General features: G+C 35.5%; 2 protein-coding genes across 3 annotated transcripts; one reads left to right on the forward strand and one right to left on the reverse strand.

The window, feature by feature from the left end:
• The first annotated feature begins 437 nt into the window (after positions 1–437).
• LOC124405752 (tripeptidyl-peptidase 2) lies at positions 438–9,583 on the forward strand. Of its 2 annotated transcripts, XM_046880920.1 has the most exons (19): positions 438–657; positions 1,200–1,328; positions 1,700–1,867; positions 2,414–2,574; positions 2,695–2,858; positions 2,999–3,331; positions 3,421–3,690; positions 3,772–4,083; positions 4,423–4,579; positions 4,685–4,872; positions 5,099–5,253; positions 5,362–5,579; positions 5,730–5,964; positions 6,074–6,324; positions 6,414–6,640; positions 6,863–6,874; positions 7,501–7,955; positions 8,034–8,242; positions 8,400–9,583. In XM_046880920.1, coding segments are annotated over exons 1-19 (3,807 nt in total). In that variant the 5' UTR covers positions 438–495; the 3' UTR covers positions 8,401–9,583. The 2 variants fall into 2 exon arrangements, with proteins under 2 accessions (XP_046736876.1, XP_046736877.1); XM_046880921.1 differs by lacking the exon at positions 6,863–6,874 and having other exon boundaries at positions 439–657.
• A 2,290-nt stretch (positions 9,584–11,873) lies between these two features.
• Positions 11,874–14,058, reverse strand: LOC124405753 (E3 ubiquitin-protein ligase MSL2). The gene is made up of 4 exons (XM_046880922.1): positions 13,353–14,058; positions 13,014–13,249; positions 12,722–12,919; positions 11,874–12,629 (listed from the first exon to the last, which is right to left on the reverse strand). Exons 1-4 carry the CDS (start codon positions 13,930–13,932, stop codon positions 12,357–12,359), a joined length of 1,287 nt encoding a protein of 428 aa, XP_046736878.1. The 5' UTR covers positions 13,933–14,058; the 3' UTR covers positions 11,874–12,356.
• Between the last annotated feature and the right edge of the window lie 3,406 nt (positions 14,059–17,464).

Raw genomic sequence — 17,464 nt, forward strand, 5'->3', positions numbered from 1 at the left:
GTCATTACCACATGTAACTTGAAAGACGTCGCGTCAGTGTCAACATGTGTGCTGCTGTCGGTATGTTAGTTGCATATTAACCGGTTTTCTTACAGCTGTCAGTAACTCGCCACTCGCCAGTAAGAATGACAATGATCGAGAACGCTGATTAGAGGTTTACACCACGCTGCAGCGATATACCAATCTTATAAACGGCGCTTCATCCCGTTATTCCACTGTGACTTGCATATAACGTTATTCCTACATCCATACTGTCCCCAGTCACTGCTGCTCCTGCCTCTGTTTGGAATGAATATAATCGCACCTCACCTGACCAAATCTAACCTTACTCAACTTGACAGGCATTTAAAAAATGCTTGGAAGGAAAGCGTGATTTGCGAAGGCTGACGCATGCGCAGCGAAAAAGTCATCGGTCTATAAAAGGCTGTGTCGAAACAAAAGAAGCAGCATATGCCACTGTAGTTTCGTGATCGTGGCGGTAGTGGGTATTGAAAGATGGCCGACGTAATTGATTGTAATTTTCCTGTGTGGGGTCTTCTGCCTAAAAAAGAGACAGGTGTCACGCAGTTCTTAACCAAATATCCCGAATACGATGGTAGAGGAATTACAATTGCTATACTCGACTCAGGGGTCGATCCCGGCGCACCAGGACTACAGGTACATTTACAAATTTAAAATATTTTTGAGGCTAGATTTTCAAAGCTTCAAGTCATCATTTTTCTTGTTGGATATTTTATCTGTTCATTGTGATCGGGATTGATTGCTTCATTTTCCTCGATCTCTTGTGAAATTAATTTCTTCTTCCCTGTATTTTCCTCGATTGAAATTTACCCTAATGTTCTTAAGTTATCAAAATATCGAATTCGTTTTATATTTGTAATGATAAATTTATTTCAATGAAACGGTTGAAAATAAAAATCCATGCTCCACAGTCTTATTCTACAAATTCGAAACACATTTTTGTCATTGAGCAACATTTATTCACACATGTGGCGACTTGGAATGTTGTTTACATCTTAACAAAAGTTGAATGAATTCTCTGAATGGCCAAACAGGTTTTTCCCTCTTATCAGTTCTGCGAATTATTTCTTTCATGTAGTTTCATAGATATATCTACGTTTCGTTCATTATTTTTTATCAAGCAATATTGTGTAATAATCGTATCACGCTTCATACATATCTTTTAATAATTGATACAGGTTACAAGTGATGGAAAACCAAAAGTCATTGAAAGGTTCGATTGTAGTGGAGCCGGTGATGTTGATACGAGCACCGTGGTTCAGAGCACGGACGGCTGTATCACTGGTCTTACTGGACGGAAATTAAAGGTAATTTAGCAATAAATTTTCCAGCAATTTATTCATTTATTATACACTTATTACTAAGTCTTTATGAGAAACTTGGTACAGTAACAAAAATAATAGTAAACAGTCTGTGATTTCTTGTTGTCAGTAAAAAAAATAACGATTGTTATAATTATTTTAATAAAAATTTCATGCATCGGTTGTAATTGTGATCATTTACCGGATAACAGAAATTGCAATTTTCATTGTTTATCCTTTGACTTTAGTACTTGAATTAAAAACAACTTGCCTACATACATTCTGTTTTTCCTGTCAATTCTTTATTTCCACCGAACAATTTTAAAAGTTGAAACATGTTATAATATCTTGGGAACAAAATCTGACCTTATTCACAGATACCTTCAAACTGGAATAATCCTAGCGGAGATTACCACATAGGAGTGAAAAATGCGTTCTCTTTATACCCTAGTAAATTACGAGAGAGGATCGAGGCTGATCGTAAAGGGCGGCTTTGGGATAACGGTCAAAAATCAGCTCTCACCGAAGCTATGAGACAGCTGCAGGTAATGAAAGCTTATTATTTCATTCTACAGAATAAATCATGACTTGTGTGAAATCACAAGTCTAAAAGTGGTATTGATTTGCTGGTATAGTAATGAGATTCGAGGAATTACTTGTGAAAGAATATTATACATTAATATTAATATTTTGTCGATTCTCAGTATATCTATTTGTCTGCTTGAATTGAAAACAATTATGAATGTGACATATTATTTCATGCAACGTGTTCGTATCTTCCTTTAATGACCTTTCTCTACTATAATTAGATATAATTTTAGATCATGAGATCCAAATATACTCGGTCAGTATTACAGCGGTCAAATTATGTCAGATGTTATCAAACCAGGCCGATTATTTAGCAATACTTTTTCATTGATCGGCATTTTGTGCTATATTTATGTTTGGCACATGACAAAACATTTCAGTCAATCAATTGCTATGTTGCGTAACGTGTCGATGGATGTGACCTCATTACAAATTGAAGTATTCAGGTATAGAGAATATATATATTGCAGAAACAAATTTAATGCGCTGAAATATATTAACAGGAGTTTGAAGCTAAAAACCCTCAGCCTACTACACCTGAGGATAAACAGCAGAAAGAAGAACTTGAAGCTAGAGTTGAGATTTTAAATAATTTGGAAAAAAAGTATCATGATCTTGGACCTACATATGATTGTGTAGTTTTCAATGATGGAAAAATATGGAGGTACTACTAAACCAGCTGATTTCATTACTTATATTTGCAATGAGCTTTAAAATGTTTAACATACCGGTATTGTTCGAGAACCAGTAAATTACCAAATATAATTTACAATTTTTTGAACAGAGCTTGCATTGATACATCAGAAGAGGGCAATTTGCAAGCAGGTGTTTTCCTCGGAGAGTACTCAATCACAAGAAATTATGCTCCTCTGACTCCAGAAGATCAGCTGAACGTTACAATAAATGTCCACGACGATGGGAATACGCTAGAAATTGTATCTATGTGTTGTGAGTGTCTCTTCTTTTCAACAATAATTTCCCCCCTAATCAACTTTTAAATTCATATATGGATATTGCATTCTGTGAAAATTCATCATCCTTATTTTATTGATATTCTAATCTCATTTAATTCATTAATCTAATTATAGCAAGTCATGGGACCCACGTAGCATCTATAGCTGCAGCTCACTTCCCTGAAAGTCCAGAACTGAATGGCGTAGCACCAGGAGCTCAAATAGTTTCATTAACAATTGGTGATGGTCGTCTTGAGTCTATGGAAACTGGAACTGCTCTGGTGAGAGCAATGATTAGAGTGATGCAACGGAAAGAAAAAATACATGTCATTAACACAAGCTATGGAGAACATGCCCATTGGTCAAGTGCTGGAAGAGTAGGGGAGCTCATGAACGAAGTCATCGACAAATACGGGGTTGTGTGGGTGTCATCAGCAGGAAATCACGGTCCTGCATTGTGCACTATCGGTAAATTATAATAATTTTGTCTCTTGTCTATGAAGATCTAATCATAAAATTAATAATTTAACCCTGTCTAATACATTAAAATTACTTAGGGTCTCCTCCTGACATTAGTTCAAATAACATAATCGGCGTTGGAGCTTATGTTTCCCCGGATATGATGGTTGCCGAGTATTCATTACGGCAGAAAATGCCAGGAATGCCCTACACGTGGTCTTCCAGAGGACCAACAATTGATGGAGATGTCGGCATCACGGTCTGTGCTCCAGGAGGTGCTATTACAAGTGTGCCTAACTTTACTCTCAGGAAAAGTCAGCTCATGAATGGAACAAGCATGTCTAGTCCCCATGTTACAGGTGCTATAGGTAAGATTGTTTTCAAATAACACATCACCCGTGATCTGTATCTCTTTCTTCACCCGTACATGAATTCTTTTCATTTTTCAGCTATTTTGCTGTCGGGTCTTATGGCCAAGAAAATACCATTTTCACCATACAGCATGAAGAGAGCGCTTCAAAATTCTGCCATGTACATAGACACTATGGACCATTTTGCTCAAGGCTCAGGTCTCTTGCAAGTAGAACGCGCGTTCGATCATTTAGTTTCCTACTCTGGTGCTCCCGAAAGAGACGTTAGATTCTCTATTACATGCAGCTTAAATAACGCAAAAGGAATTCATCTTAGAGGTGGTGTTCTTGATCGACCTAAAGATTGCCCAGTCACTGTTGAGCCAATATTTTTGGACAGCGACAATGTTGGTATGTTCTAAATATATTTAGCTAAATCGTTCCCTCAATTGTGTGATGGACTTATTTACTAGTATCTAAAGTTAGTTGAATTCTGCAATTTGGTATTTCGTTAAATTTTCATGTTTCTAAACTTGGGGACTAGCATAAAAATGATTTGGGCCAGAATCATCTGCAAAAAACCAAAATCAATGCAATTTGGTATTTCGTTAAATTTTCATATTTCTAAACTTGGGGACTAGCATAAAAATAATTTAGGCCAGAATCATCTGCAAAAAACTAAAATATCTTCTATACAATATTGATTAGGTGATTATAGATGTAGTACTTCATCATCAATTTCTTCTACAGAGCCATCTCGAAAGATAAACTTTAACCTAAGATTATCCCTGGTCTCTGATGCCTCTTGGATACAATTTCCAACGCATTTAGATCTAATGCATATGCCCCGTGCTTTTGCCGTCCGAGTAGAATCTGGTTTATTACCTGAAGGTGTGCACGCAACAAGGTTAGTAAAATCTGGTTGGAAGCTTTTGAAAATGTTTTATCTTATACCGAAATGCAAATGTGCAATTTCGTGCAACTAACATGCATCTATGTTTTTATTACGCAGCATTCGGGCCTACGATGTAACCTGTGTAGAGAAGGGACCAGTCTTCCAAGTCCCTGTGACCGTTGTCCAACCAATGACACTACCAAAGACAGCTGTTCTTCCTGACGTTCATTTTACAAACGTTCTTTTCAAACCTAATACTATTCATAGGCATTTCATACTTGTGCCTGATGATGCCACATGGGCTGGTGAGATATCAATACTAAATGAAACTATTCTACTATTATCATTCGGAATTTCGAAGTATCGCAAATGGGGATTATGGATCAATCAATTTATTATTCTGAAATGGTGTACAAAATGGTGAAATACCAATCAAAAATGTAAATTCGTCATGAAATTTTGATATAATCGTATTTCATACAAATAATGTTTTTTTTAAGAATTCAAAATCATGTCCGCTTGTCTTTACAGTTCTAAGATTGAAAGGTACGGAGAAGGATAAAAATGGTAGATTTGTCATTCATACTGTTCAGCTAAAACCTAAATTAGTTTGCAAGACTCTTGAGACCAATAAAATGACGAACGTTACATCTCAGTCAGAAACGAGCCATGGATTTTCCGTTGAGGTAAGAACATTAAAATTAATCATTTAGTTTTATCCAAATAATGTCATCATGTAATATTTGCATTCCTATAAATTTAACCTTTTTAATGATTACTTTTTATTTTATTAGGGCAATATTATCCTGGAAGTTGTTGTTGCAAAGTATTGGGCAAATTTGGGTGATATGCTAGTTGATTATTCAATCGAATTCCACGGGGTACACATGATATCTGGGAACCTTACTATGCAGTCTGGTGATGGTATAAATCGCATGGAAGTACGCACTTCTTTAAGATATGAAGAGATCGTACCAGTTGTGTCTCTCAAATCTTCTGTTCAAGTGCTCAGGTAAATATTAATTTTTTATATGTATGGACCAGATTTAAAAGTCATGAGTAATGAAGGAATCTTCTTAATGCATACTTTGGAAAGAATGAGAAATAAACACAATAGTCGCAATTATTTTATTTCAATTATTCTGTTTATTCTCCATCCTAGACCTATCGAATCAAAGATAAGTCCACTTCGATCACGTGACGTCATTCCTCCTGCCCGTCAAATCTACGAACTGCAATTGACTTATAACTTTCATGTTGCTAAAGCTACTGAAGTAACGCCAAATGCAGCGCTGCTTAGTGATTTGCTTTATGAAAGTGAATATGAGAGTCAGCTGTGGATGATATATGATTGCAACAAGCGACTCCTTAGTTGCGGAGATGCTTATCCGTCCAAGGTGAGCGCTTATGGTCATTTTATCGGTTCAATCAACGTGATATCTAATTCTATCGCTTTTGTTAAACAATTTGGTATCAGTGTTATTGTAGAAATAATTAAATTTGTAGTACACGATGCAAAAAATGGAAAAAGGTGACTATACTCTGAAGATGCACGTTCGACACGAGAAGAAAGAATTGCTAGAACGGCTTTCAGACATGACTATATTATTAAACCAAAAACTTAGCTCTCCAATTACCCTGGAGGTTTTTGCCAGCCAATCGCAGGCTATTACGGGTGGTAAAAAAATGATGGGTGCTACTGTACCTCCGGGACTAACACTACCTTTGTACGTAGCGCCCCTCGCGAATGAAAGCAAGTAGGTATCATTTTCTTTGATTGATGTATCAAATGCGGTGTAATTAAAGTTAATTTCGTAAACTATTATACCATCTTTCAACTTTCAAGAGTATCAAAGTGTGCAACGCTTGGTACATATCTTCAAGGTACTTTAACTTTCTGCAAGGATGATATTGGCAAAAAAGTCAATAACCATCAGTTCAAATACGTTTTATCCGAACCTGCGAAAAAAGCTAATGGACCTTCGACTAAACAGGAGAAAGACAAAGTTTCAAAATGGGATGAGTACAACGAAGCTGCCCGGGACCTTAAATGCAATTGGTTAGCAAAATTAGGTAAGATCACATCATTTCAAAAGTCAATCATTAGTTTTTAATTTTTACTACCGTTGCTACGGTTTATTTCAGTTGAATTGCTACTAAATGTTCATGCTTCCAAACATTTTTCTTTTTTCTCGCATAAAGCCTTGAAAATGTTCACTTGCAAAATAATAATTACATTGACTCTGTTTGATCGCTCAATTATTTTTTCATTCTGGGTACTCTGCAATCCAATAGCTCCATCTATAAGTAAGTTTGCTTTTAATTCTGGCTGCTGTATCAATATATTGTAATTTTCTTTGTCTATGAATGTTCCATTGAATACTGTGAGATTGGATTGAAATACCTGTACGTTCGTTTTCTCAAAACCTCTGTTTATCTAATTGTTACAAAATAGTCTTTGATGTTGTAGGTCCACAGTAACTAAAACTATGACTTGTACAATGTTTCCCAATCAACCGTTTCAGATGTGAAAAGTGTAGAACATTAATGAATTGGCCTAAATTGCCAAACATTGTTCACATTTTCTTGTCAATTAATCCAAACCACTTTGAGATATTTATGATTCGATATATGTTGAATGCATGGAAATAGCGGCATCTTGTCGATTGTGTTTAATTGAGAGAGAAAAGAAGTTTAAACGTAAACTAAATCTGTGTTCGTTTGAATTTTTGCTCATATATTTGAAAAATTTGAACCAAAATATTTTTAAATTCGCATTTTCATTTCATTTCATTGGTAGCACCTGAAAACTTGATTGTTTTCAGTGTCACTCATGGTTGCAGGTTTCTCCTCGTATATTCATAACCCATTAATCTGTCATATGCCCATTAACTGTGTTTCGCTTCATATGAATCTACTGTTTCTTTCAACAGAACCTGGCGAACATGCAAGTAGTTTATACGAAGAGCTGAAGAGCGCCTTCCCAGATCATCTTCCTGTTCATACTGCCATGTTAGTTTCTCTTGACTCACCAGAGGCCCGTCATCATGTGCCGCACGACAACCTATCTGACAATGCAATTTTCCACGCAAACCAGATAGTTACCGTGGCCGATGTTGTCATTAACTCCATTGATCAAGAGAAGCTTTTAGCATACTATGGAATGAAAAGTGACCAGCGACCAGATGCAGCTAAAATCAAAACGACAATGGAAAAACAAAAGACTAGCTTAATCGAAGCTTTAGTAAAAAAAGGGTGTGCTTTAGCCAGACTCTATGTTCACAGCATTAAAAATGGTGAAGGCGATGGGCAACACAATAGTTTTCTTGACAGTATGGTAGCAACGTGGAGAGATGTTCTAAAGTTTTCAGAAGCTACAGACAGCAAGGTAATAACGATTCCTCTTCTCAATTGTCATATTTCTACTCGATCTATTATATTACTACGATTTTATTTGTTTTTTTAGGTCATCATACTTTCCTTGTGGCATGCTCACGTTCATAAACACTATGGCCGATATTTAAAGCTGTTGACACGCTACTACGAAGATAAACCGTTGAAAGAAATTGATGAAAAATGTATAGATCTGGCTAAAACATTGGGATGGAACCACTGGGCTTGCCATTTAAATACATTTATACCAACACGCTATCCTAATTCTTATAAACCATTTTGGTGAGTAAGAATATTGTAAAGTAGGTAATTGATTGATGATGAGGTGCTTTTTTCATCAAGCGTACCATTTCTTCAACTAATCATTCCAAATTTATACTCAAGAACTTTTAATACACTTATACGCCAATTTGTGATCAATTATTATTTTCCATTACAGATCTGCTGACATTTCTACATAACGAAGACTGCTGACACCATGGTTGCCGTTGTGCAACTCATCATCCCTGAACTATATATTCGAAGGAATACCCCACCCGAACGATAAACACACCAATATAAAAAGGAATGAATGGCTAACATGAATAAAGGAAGTTAATAATTAAAGATTATTGAATGAAGCAACAGGATATCAAGTAGTTTCATCATGGATAATAGGGGCACCCATACGGAAACAGCAGTATGCAACAATTAGACTTCATTTAATTTTATTTGTTCATTCTGATGATAGCATGAGAATTACGTAGCTAAATATTATACATATTCTATTTATACAAATTTTAAATAATTCTATTGGAACAAGCCTGAGAAGAAACTCACTCACAAGCGTTTGCTTATTGTCTTCGCGCTGAATCAAAATTAAAAAAATATCGAATAGTAACTCCGAAACAAAATTCTGTTACAAAGTGGATTTCAACGAACTACTGTGTATCCGTCAGTTCGTTGGTTCGTCTCGTTTTTGTCCAACCTATTAATAGTAAACCCAACCTAGTAGAACAATTTGAAAGAATATCAATGAATCAAAATGGAAATGGAAAACAGTCTTAGCCGTATCGGCATCTTTTTGCGATAAACGAAATTCGCAAAAATGTATTAAAATATAAAAATCTTTTAACATCAATCCTTAAGGTGATCATTATATCTGATTATTAATAACATTGTCGTTTTCATTTTAAAGAAACATCGCAAAGATCACATCTAATATTTTCTGTAATGCGTCTGCGTGATATATTTATACGTATAATAAATAATAAGATGCACAATCTACCGAGTTATACGTAATTACATAATAATTAAATAGCCTGCGTTAGTTTTCACTAATTAATAATCATCATTATCGCGCGGCGTACTGTATTACAATTATCATGCACTCGTATGCATGTTAATAAAACAGTAGAGCTCAGTACGATGTTTATATTGCTGAGCTGTTTATTTTCTGCGATACAGTTAATTAAGAATCTGTTACATACCCGTTCCACTATCTTCACAATCTATTGTCTGCAATTTTAAATTAGTATTAACTTATCTACATCTTGTGATGAGCTGGGCGAATATTAATTCTTATTCCTTCAAATGACTGATAATTTCAAATATCGATAATAAAACTAATAAATGCAAAACCAATTTCGAATGTCAATGTTATTATTCTACTGCTCATACATACGGTATGTGTGTGACTTTCAAAAGCAACGTATACAATACTGCAATATACATCAGTTTTATCTTTTACGTAGCATGATGTAATATAACTTTTTAATAGTACGGATAAGGAAACGGTTAGTACACGATATATTGTAAAGACACATTTTCTACGTAAAATAGTTTTATTTTGTTATTTTTCTGTATTATGACATAACGTGATCGTGCATTTTTTGAAGACAGATTATACAAATGTCATGTTACATATAACTTTTACAAATTATGCTATTTATTCACTTATTTTTATTTTATGAATTTTTCTGAATATCGTATTTTTCTTCTTACTAAGATGAATTTATATATATATTTTTTTCTCTTTTCTTAATAATCTTATCAGCTAACAAGACATGTTGCACACAATTGTAGTAATAGATTACTTTTTTGCAACTGCGTTAATGCCACTCATAATATTTGACTGCACTGTAAATTGGATATTTCGTCTTACACGTTTTACAATTAGATGATTTTTTAATTACTTGGAGTCGATCAAAAGTGCAGAGTGTTCACGTCTTGTTAACAAATTGGTGTGAAGCATGCTACTTGCTACTACCACAGACCGGCTTTAAAAATTAATCAACTTTCTTAATATGAGGGACACGAGTTAACAATTTTCCTTAGCCCACTATACAAGGCACGATATGACACAAATTCCACATTCATTTAGCTTAGTTAATTAGAGTGATCGAAATATGTTGTTAGCTTTGAACATTGACTATGATGTAAAAAGTTGGGAAACTGGGTGCATATTGTTTCTAATTATGTATGACCTCTGAACTTGCTAAGTGTGTACTAAGTTATCTTATAAACGAACGTATCTATAAGAAATACAGAATTAGAATTCTCTGAACTTTTGAGTGCTTTTTAAAATCATGTATTCGTTTTACATTTGGTGCCAATATCTTTTGTTTTATAGTGGACTATATTCTGATAGATGGTATCATCTCGCCGTTGTTTTCCAGAGGACTATTCTTACCAACATACAACAACGCTATATTTTCATCATAGAAAAAAAGTAATCCTTTAGATTGCAGATCTTATAAATAGAGATGTAATTAAAAAGTTGTTTCCTAATTGTATTTGCTGTCCCGTCAATTAATTGTAACCGTATTCTTAACTTCACGCATGAATTTAGGTCATTTTATTTTCAAGATGTCATATTGCAGTTTAGAAGCTCGTAAAAATTTATCATCATGATGTTTTTAATTGAAAGGAAATTGTGTTCTCCCAAAACTTTTCATAATAACATATTTTACAATGACTAAAAACACCAATTGTTAGTAATTTTGTACTAATTCTTGAAAGAGATAATCCTATTTCTATTTTTCGTTGAATTTTTCCTCAACTCAATTAGATAAGACAACACTTTTTAAAAACCGCGGGCATTCATCCATTGCTGAGATCTCAACAAATTTTGCCCTAAAAATATAATCTACAAGTCTTTGATATAAAGTAGCATTTTATACAATGATAAATCTAAATATTTTCATTATTTTTTATTTACAACAGGTATGTATAACTAGGATACCTAAACATTAGGTATAGTAGATGATTATTTTGGACCGTGTAGAAAAATTGATTTACCAAATAATATTCCCCAGCCAACCAACACATTTCTCCTCTTAACTAATTCCCAACTCTGGTTTCGCTGTACTTCTTTTATTGAAAGTTAATCCCGAGACTAAATTTCAATTAAAATTATCGATGAGTTATGAAGCTAATTGGCTATGACAGCTAAAGTTCATCCTTATATGTATGTACACTATTCTTCTTCCTCTAATCGGCTACACCTGATTTTCATATCGTCATTTCTAGTTTTACATATTTTTCTAATCTCATCATTTCGTACATAATAATAGTTTATGATAACGTATAATATACACCTTTGCTTTTTCATTCTGGTTTTCTTAAAAGCTTTGATAAAAGTAATGCTGGAGACTCTTGATTGCGCTATAAAAATTAGAGGATTGCACTTTATATTCAACGTCTTTGAAGCACTTTGGTCGATGTTCCAGAATTACTCAACGGTTGTAGAAACAAAAGCTTCGACAGTTTCATTACAGTGTGCTCAAAACATTTCTACCTTCCATTTTCAACAGTCCCATGTTGAGTATAGTGAATCAATTTAATAGAACGTAGTGCATTCTATTTTTGATGAGATGGTTTACTTGTTTACATAATTGCGGGACTTCACTGGTACTAGTAGTAAATTTTTTTAAATATAAAAATTGGAAACATATTTTGTCCGTTTTGCTTCAGTGCTTGTTTGATTTAGAGATCAATGATTATCAAAACAGTTTTTTAGTGATCTGCGAAATTTGTTTCTTAAAAATAAAAATTTCGTTCTGTAAAATTTGTAGCCGAAATACAAATTTTTTGTATTCATTGATTGGAGAGAGGAATGTATGAAAAAGCATGCTTTTTTCTTAAAACACTTTCGTTTGAAACATGACAGTCACGAAAATAAATTTATTCACAGTATGACGATAGATGAGTTGTAAGCGGTGACTTACAATCCTATATGATGCAAAAATCGACGAGTTGTTGAAAAGATTTTTTGGATGCTTTTTTTCATTTTTGTTATTTTTTTTCCCTTTAAATCAAAATCCCTACTCATTTCGTCATATTCATCAAAACGTAATAATAGACTTTTTACAAAAGCGACTAACACGACGCCATCAACGCGTCTTCACATGTATCGTCACACATCTATTTGTACGTCACTATCTTCAGCTTCGCTTTCTGTACTGACCATCGCATCTTCTCCAACTAGGAGTGCAGCCGGTAAATTTTGAGGTACATTATCTATATCTAGTCTAGGCGTAGAATAAACATTCAATACTTGAATAGTCGTCGGAGAAGTAGAGAGACACTGTTGAACTGAACTCAATGGATCCGAAGCTAAAGAATCACAATCTACAGGCGTCGATAACTGCAACTGAAGATTATGCAGCTCTGGTATATGCGGACGAATCTGTAAACGTAGCGACAGTTGATTGTACAAACTAACGGTAATTACAGCTATATATGATATTTTTTAGTTATGGTACCAACTTGACAATGTACCTTTAACCCGTCGGCTGTGTGAGGATTTCGACAACCTCTACACCTGCACTCGACACACGGTTTGCTTTCAACATAACACGGACATCTCTGTCCGCAACATGTTAATTTTCCAGGTATCGCGGTTGCATTGCCGCATCTGCATCCTTTTCTTTTACTCCGTGTTGAACTCGATCTTGGTTTTTTAAAATTACCTGCCGACTGAAACGAGATAGTAGCGTAATGAAGAAATTGTTATTCCATCTCTCCCTATCTGTTGTTTTTTCGTTCGCATCTTAGATACAATATATATTACTTTGCTGATCTTTGATGACTTTTTCTGAGATGAAGTTCCATAGGTAAGGTGAGAGCTTGGAATGCATTTAACAGCCCCCATGGAGCTCTGCGATGTACCGTCAACTTCTTGCTGGCTCAGTTCAACTTCGTCCGCGGCCGCAGCCTTTCTTTTAATTGTTATTTTATTGCCCGAGCCGGCATACATTACTGAATAAATCGAAGAGCCATTAGAGACGGTTCGTATCGCTGGGGACTCTGCAATTAATAGAAATTGTTTTGTTTTTTTCGCATCGAGAGTAGAAACTGCACTTCTGCAGAAGTTCTACACAAAGAAACAAGTATACTTGAAATAACGCACCAGGAATAACTGGGGATATACTCTCTGTGGTTTGTATTGAATTCCCTTGAGTCTGGGTGGATGTTGTACTTGTATAAATACAGGGCAGTATGCTGTAAGCCGACTTAGAGAGTCCCGCGTTGCTCTTGAATTCATCTTTGAATCCTGCGCCTTCTTGAATTAATTCCATAAGACTAGACGCCCCCATAGTAGACGCTCCGTTGTTAGGGTTGTTAGACGAGATGGATATAATTAAGTTGCGGTATATGTTGGTGCTCGACAGATATTCGCATAGTTTCTTGTAACACTGTAACAGTATTCGGAGCTGAACGTTCTCTACGTACTTGTCGTAGTCCTTACACCAGCTGCACGATGGCTTTAATTTCTTACGACCACCTTTACAGCTCTTGCACACGTGGTGCTGACAGTTTGTTTCGGTGGGTGTGTGCGGTTCGATTAATAAATTTGAGCATACCGTACAGCTTAAACTTTGCCTTAAGTAAGGAACTAGCCTATACAAATCTGTCCATGAATTAGCATCCTCAGAATCAGCTTGTAAAACTAATCTGCAGGTTGACACATATAAACTTGTAGCGTTCATTTTCTGTTGTTGTACACCTTTTGCATTCACTCGCACCACGTTAAATATAAACGTGTAAACATTGCTATTTTAGCGGCAATACATCCCGAGTGCACACAAACAAAACATCCGCCATATTTCATGTCCTTCCCCCTCTCGCTCTTTTCTTTTTCCTCATCACAGTGATCACAGTCCATCTATCGCCTTTTCATTATTTTCAAGCTTCAAACGATCTCCGTAAGCGATCGCAACGCTACTTCACAGTAATTTAGTTGATCGCGCATCCGTTAATAGCGCTGCTCACCCTCGTCGCCGCGTTCTCACTTGTTTGATGTGTGTTTGATATCGTGGATATCGTCGATATCGTCAATATCGTGATCTTTTCGTGATCTTTTCGTGATGGAATATTCATTAACGAATGGTCTCAATCCAACATCTGACACGCGACTATTGCTGTATTGCGTTTTCTGTCCGATTTATTGCCCGATGAAAAATTCAAACGGACCGAGAGTTGGCCCGATTCAGCTATATTCAATGTGTTCGGAAATGAAGAATCAGCAAAACTTTTCGCGTAACAACGTTAGTTCTCAAATAATCTGGCATTCGGTAACCTCAAATTTTAAACCAAATCAGTACAGTTTCCTCCTTCATTTGGAAGAAGTCAAGCGTTTTACACCGTCGATGGATTGACAATGAGATGTAAGGTGTCCCCATGTGGCAAGAGGAATACTTTTTGGGTGTACCACGTACGCACTTTACCATTTTTAATCAATCGCAAATCCCTTGAATTAGTTGCAGTACGTCTTGACATATGCAATACAATTGCAGATTTTTATATAAGTTCATAGTTCACATAAGTTCATATGCCAAGCACCGCTCCCTGTCTATAATTCTATGGTCATTTTCTAAATACTTTTACCACAAGAGAAACAGGCGCGATTTAATTGCAGGTAAAATACAGTTTTTACCTTTACTCTTGTATTCGTTATGATCGTAATAATAGTTCAGCGAACTATTATCGTTTGAACAGTAAAAACCACTCGAAAAATTGCTACTAATGATCTTAGAATTACCGATTGATGGTAACAATAAAGAGATGAACTGTGTAATCTGATAATGCGCGTGGGTGCGCAGGTGTGCACTTACAATTCGAAAAATTATCACATGATAGTCCCTTGGAATGGCACTGCAAATTATTTATGACTTAACTGATATTTTAAACTATTTTTCATTTTTACAGGATAGAATTTTGGTTTACGTTACAGACTTTTACGTTATAGAGCAGTAAACTGTTTCATTAAACTGTTTCTGTCAAACTATTAATATGATTTCAACGGTATTATACCAATAAGAATTCGAATGCAGTTTTAAATTTCATGACATTTGAGAATTCGCACTCACGAGCGAAATTCTAGAAAAAATTGATTTTTTCAATGTTCTCCATTTCGTATCGTGGGCGTAAAATAATTCAAGTGAATTGCGTTAGCCTTCCATTTGTACACCCATCCTTAGATTTTATAATATGTCGTTGTCTACGTGTTTACGTCAACTAGCTCACCTCTTATGCGTAAGTGATTTGTGAGCAATGAGCGTTATTAACGTCTCTTTCAATTGCATGTCATAACTTGGTAATGCGCAATGATTATACGTGTGATCCACTTTTGGAAGGTCAGCGATAGTCTGAAAATTGAAATACCTCGTATTCACAAGCCTATTTACGAAACAATGAAATTCTTCAATTAGATCCTTTGGATTTTCGGATGGACACCTTAATGTAGGCAAATCGATATAAGCTTGACTTTTAATCAACTACACCAACTTAAGTTAGCCTTCTCTTCAACTTTTTTGAAACTGGAGATGATTGATGTCGAACATTTGTCTAAAATTTATTCGGCGTAAACGGTCAAACTGGACCAAACTTGCGGATTTTACGGTCAATTTGTTTAATGTTTCGAAAGAAATCGAAAAAAGTTGATATTCAAAATTATTAGTTTCAGCTCCCATTCAAAGTTATTCTGATTGCCAGCGTCGATCGACATTTTTCAGTTTTGGAACACAAAATGTCTTAGTCTATTATTTCGGAAAACGCATAGGTATATTCGTATAAGTTATTTGGTACACCGACTAGTTTCAAAAGTGTGCAATATAGGTATAGCCCGATACCGGAAGTAAGTGTCATTATGTATTGCATGATACCGATATTCACGCTAGCAAAATAAATGACAGGTGAAATAGTATCGCGTTATCTGCAAGTTTCTACTCGACAACACAAATGCGCAATAAATTGCACGCTTTACGTGATGTTTTTCAACGAAATATTGCGGCCTTCTGTAAAATGTAAACGCTAATGTAGTGAATAAATCTCGCTCAATCAGAAAGCTCGATTTATTTTACCAACAGCCTCTGTTGATTGTTTGGCTTCTGATCTCCACTTGCAATTGCAAGATCTGTGTTTCGCCGCGGAGCAATGATGCGGAATCAACGCTCACGACAATCATGATATGGAAATTCACCAGACAGACGGAGAGAAAGGTCTCAAACGACGGTATTCGCAAAGCGTCAATGATCGAATTCACGGACGTGTGTAGGAAGGTATTCTTGAATTGAGCCTCACAAAATTGTATATTGCAATAATTATCTGTGTCATTTAATGTGATACCAGCCAAAACGCGAAATTATACCCCGCCGGAAATGTTCATGTGATAAATCAGAAGATGATATGATCGAAATCAACATCTAGTTTATTGCATGACTTATCGCGTAAATTCGAGAAAAGTATATAAAAAAACCATTTAATTAATCACAAAAACACGAATCATCAAATATACTAGATCAATGATCGTAGTCAACCGTATATGGGTTTTGATCTAGTGTATTTGATGATTCGCGCCCTTGTAATTTTTTACACAGTTTTCTCGAATTCACAAAATAAATCACGTGACAAATTATGTGTTGATGTCGTTCGTATTTACACATCATCCAATATATTATATGATCATTTCAGAAGGGTACGCTATAATTTTCCACTGTAGAATAAGGTGAAAGACTTTGAATTATTGAAAACGCTCGCAAAGTTGATTAGTTATACACATAACGCTATGAGGAAATGAAATAAAATTGTTGTAAAAAATTAATGACCGACATCCAACATGTACGATACATACTTTATATATATACCAAAGCACGTACTTCGTAGTTCGTGACTGTTAGAAAATTCTTAATTTCGAAAGAATATAATTACTCGAAGCGTGCTCCAGAAGATCACGCATCCTCTCGCAAAGAACGTCGTAAAAAAGTTTTTTCGACCTCTCACCAGATCAAGTCACAGATGAGACCGATTAATCACATCACGAAAATTGATAATTTTGATCAGCCTGCGGAGTCTCGAGGATGAAAAGTAAAAAATCGGGAAATCGTTTTTCCAATCGCGCTACAGTTATGCGTCTCGCAGCCGATGATTACACCTCCGAAGTCTCCAAAGAAGCCGCGATCCACGTATTCGAGCGGAACGCCGCATGTGTAGGCCACAATTACCCACCTTGTTCGTATATCA

The sequence above is a fragment of the Diprion similis genome, chromosome 4, assembly GCF_021155765.1.
Source record: "Diprion similis isolate iyDipSimi1 chromosome 4, iyDipSimi1.1, whole genome shotgun sequence".
Lineage (NCBI taxonomy): Eukaryota > Metazoa > Arthropoda > Insecta > Hymenoptera > Diprionidae > Diprion > Diprion similis.

Bases quoted from the DNA above. Each gene is read 5' to 3' on its own strand.
- LOC124405752 (XM_046880920.1), top strand. From the start codon at position 496: ATGGCCGACGTAATTGATTGTAATTTTCCTGTGTGGGGTCTTCTGCCT. The intron at 1,329-1,699 runs GTAATTTAGCAA...CCTTATTCACAG, and splicing joins TTACTGGACGGAAATTAAAG to ATACCTTCAAACTGGAATAA. The intron at 2,859-2,998 runs GTGAGTGTCTCT...ATCTAATTATAG, and splicing joins AGAAATTGTATCTATGTGTT to CAAGTCATGGGACCCACGTA.
- LOC124405753 (XM_046880922.1), bottom strand. From the start codon at position 13,932: ATGAACGCTACAAGTTTATATGTGTCAACCTGCAGATTAGTTTTACAA. The intron at 12,920-13,013 runs GTAATATATATT...ATCTCGTTTCAG, and splicing joins AGTCATCAAAGATCAGCAAA to TCGGCAGGTAATTTTAAAAA. The intron at 12,630-12,721 runs GTACATTGTCAA...CTACGTTTACAG, and splicing joins ACACAGCCGACGGGTTAAAG to ATTCGTCCGCATATACCAGA.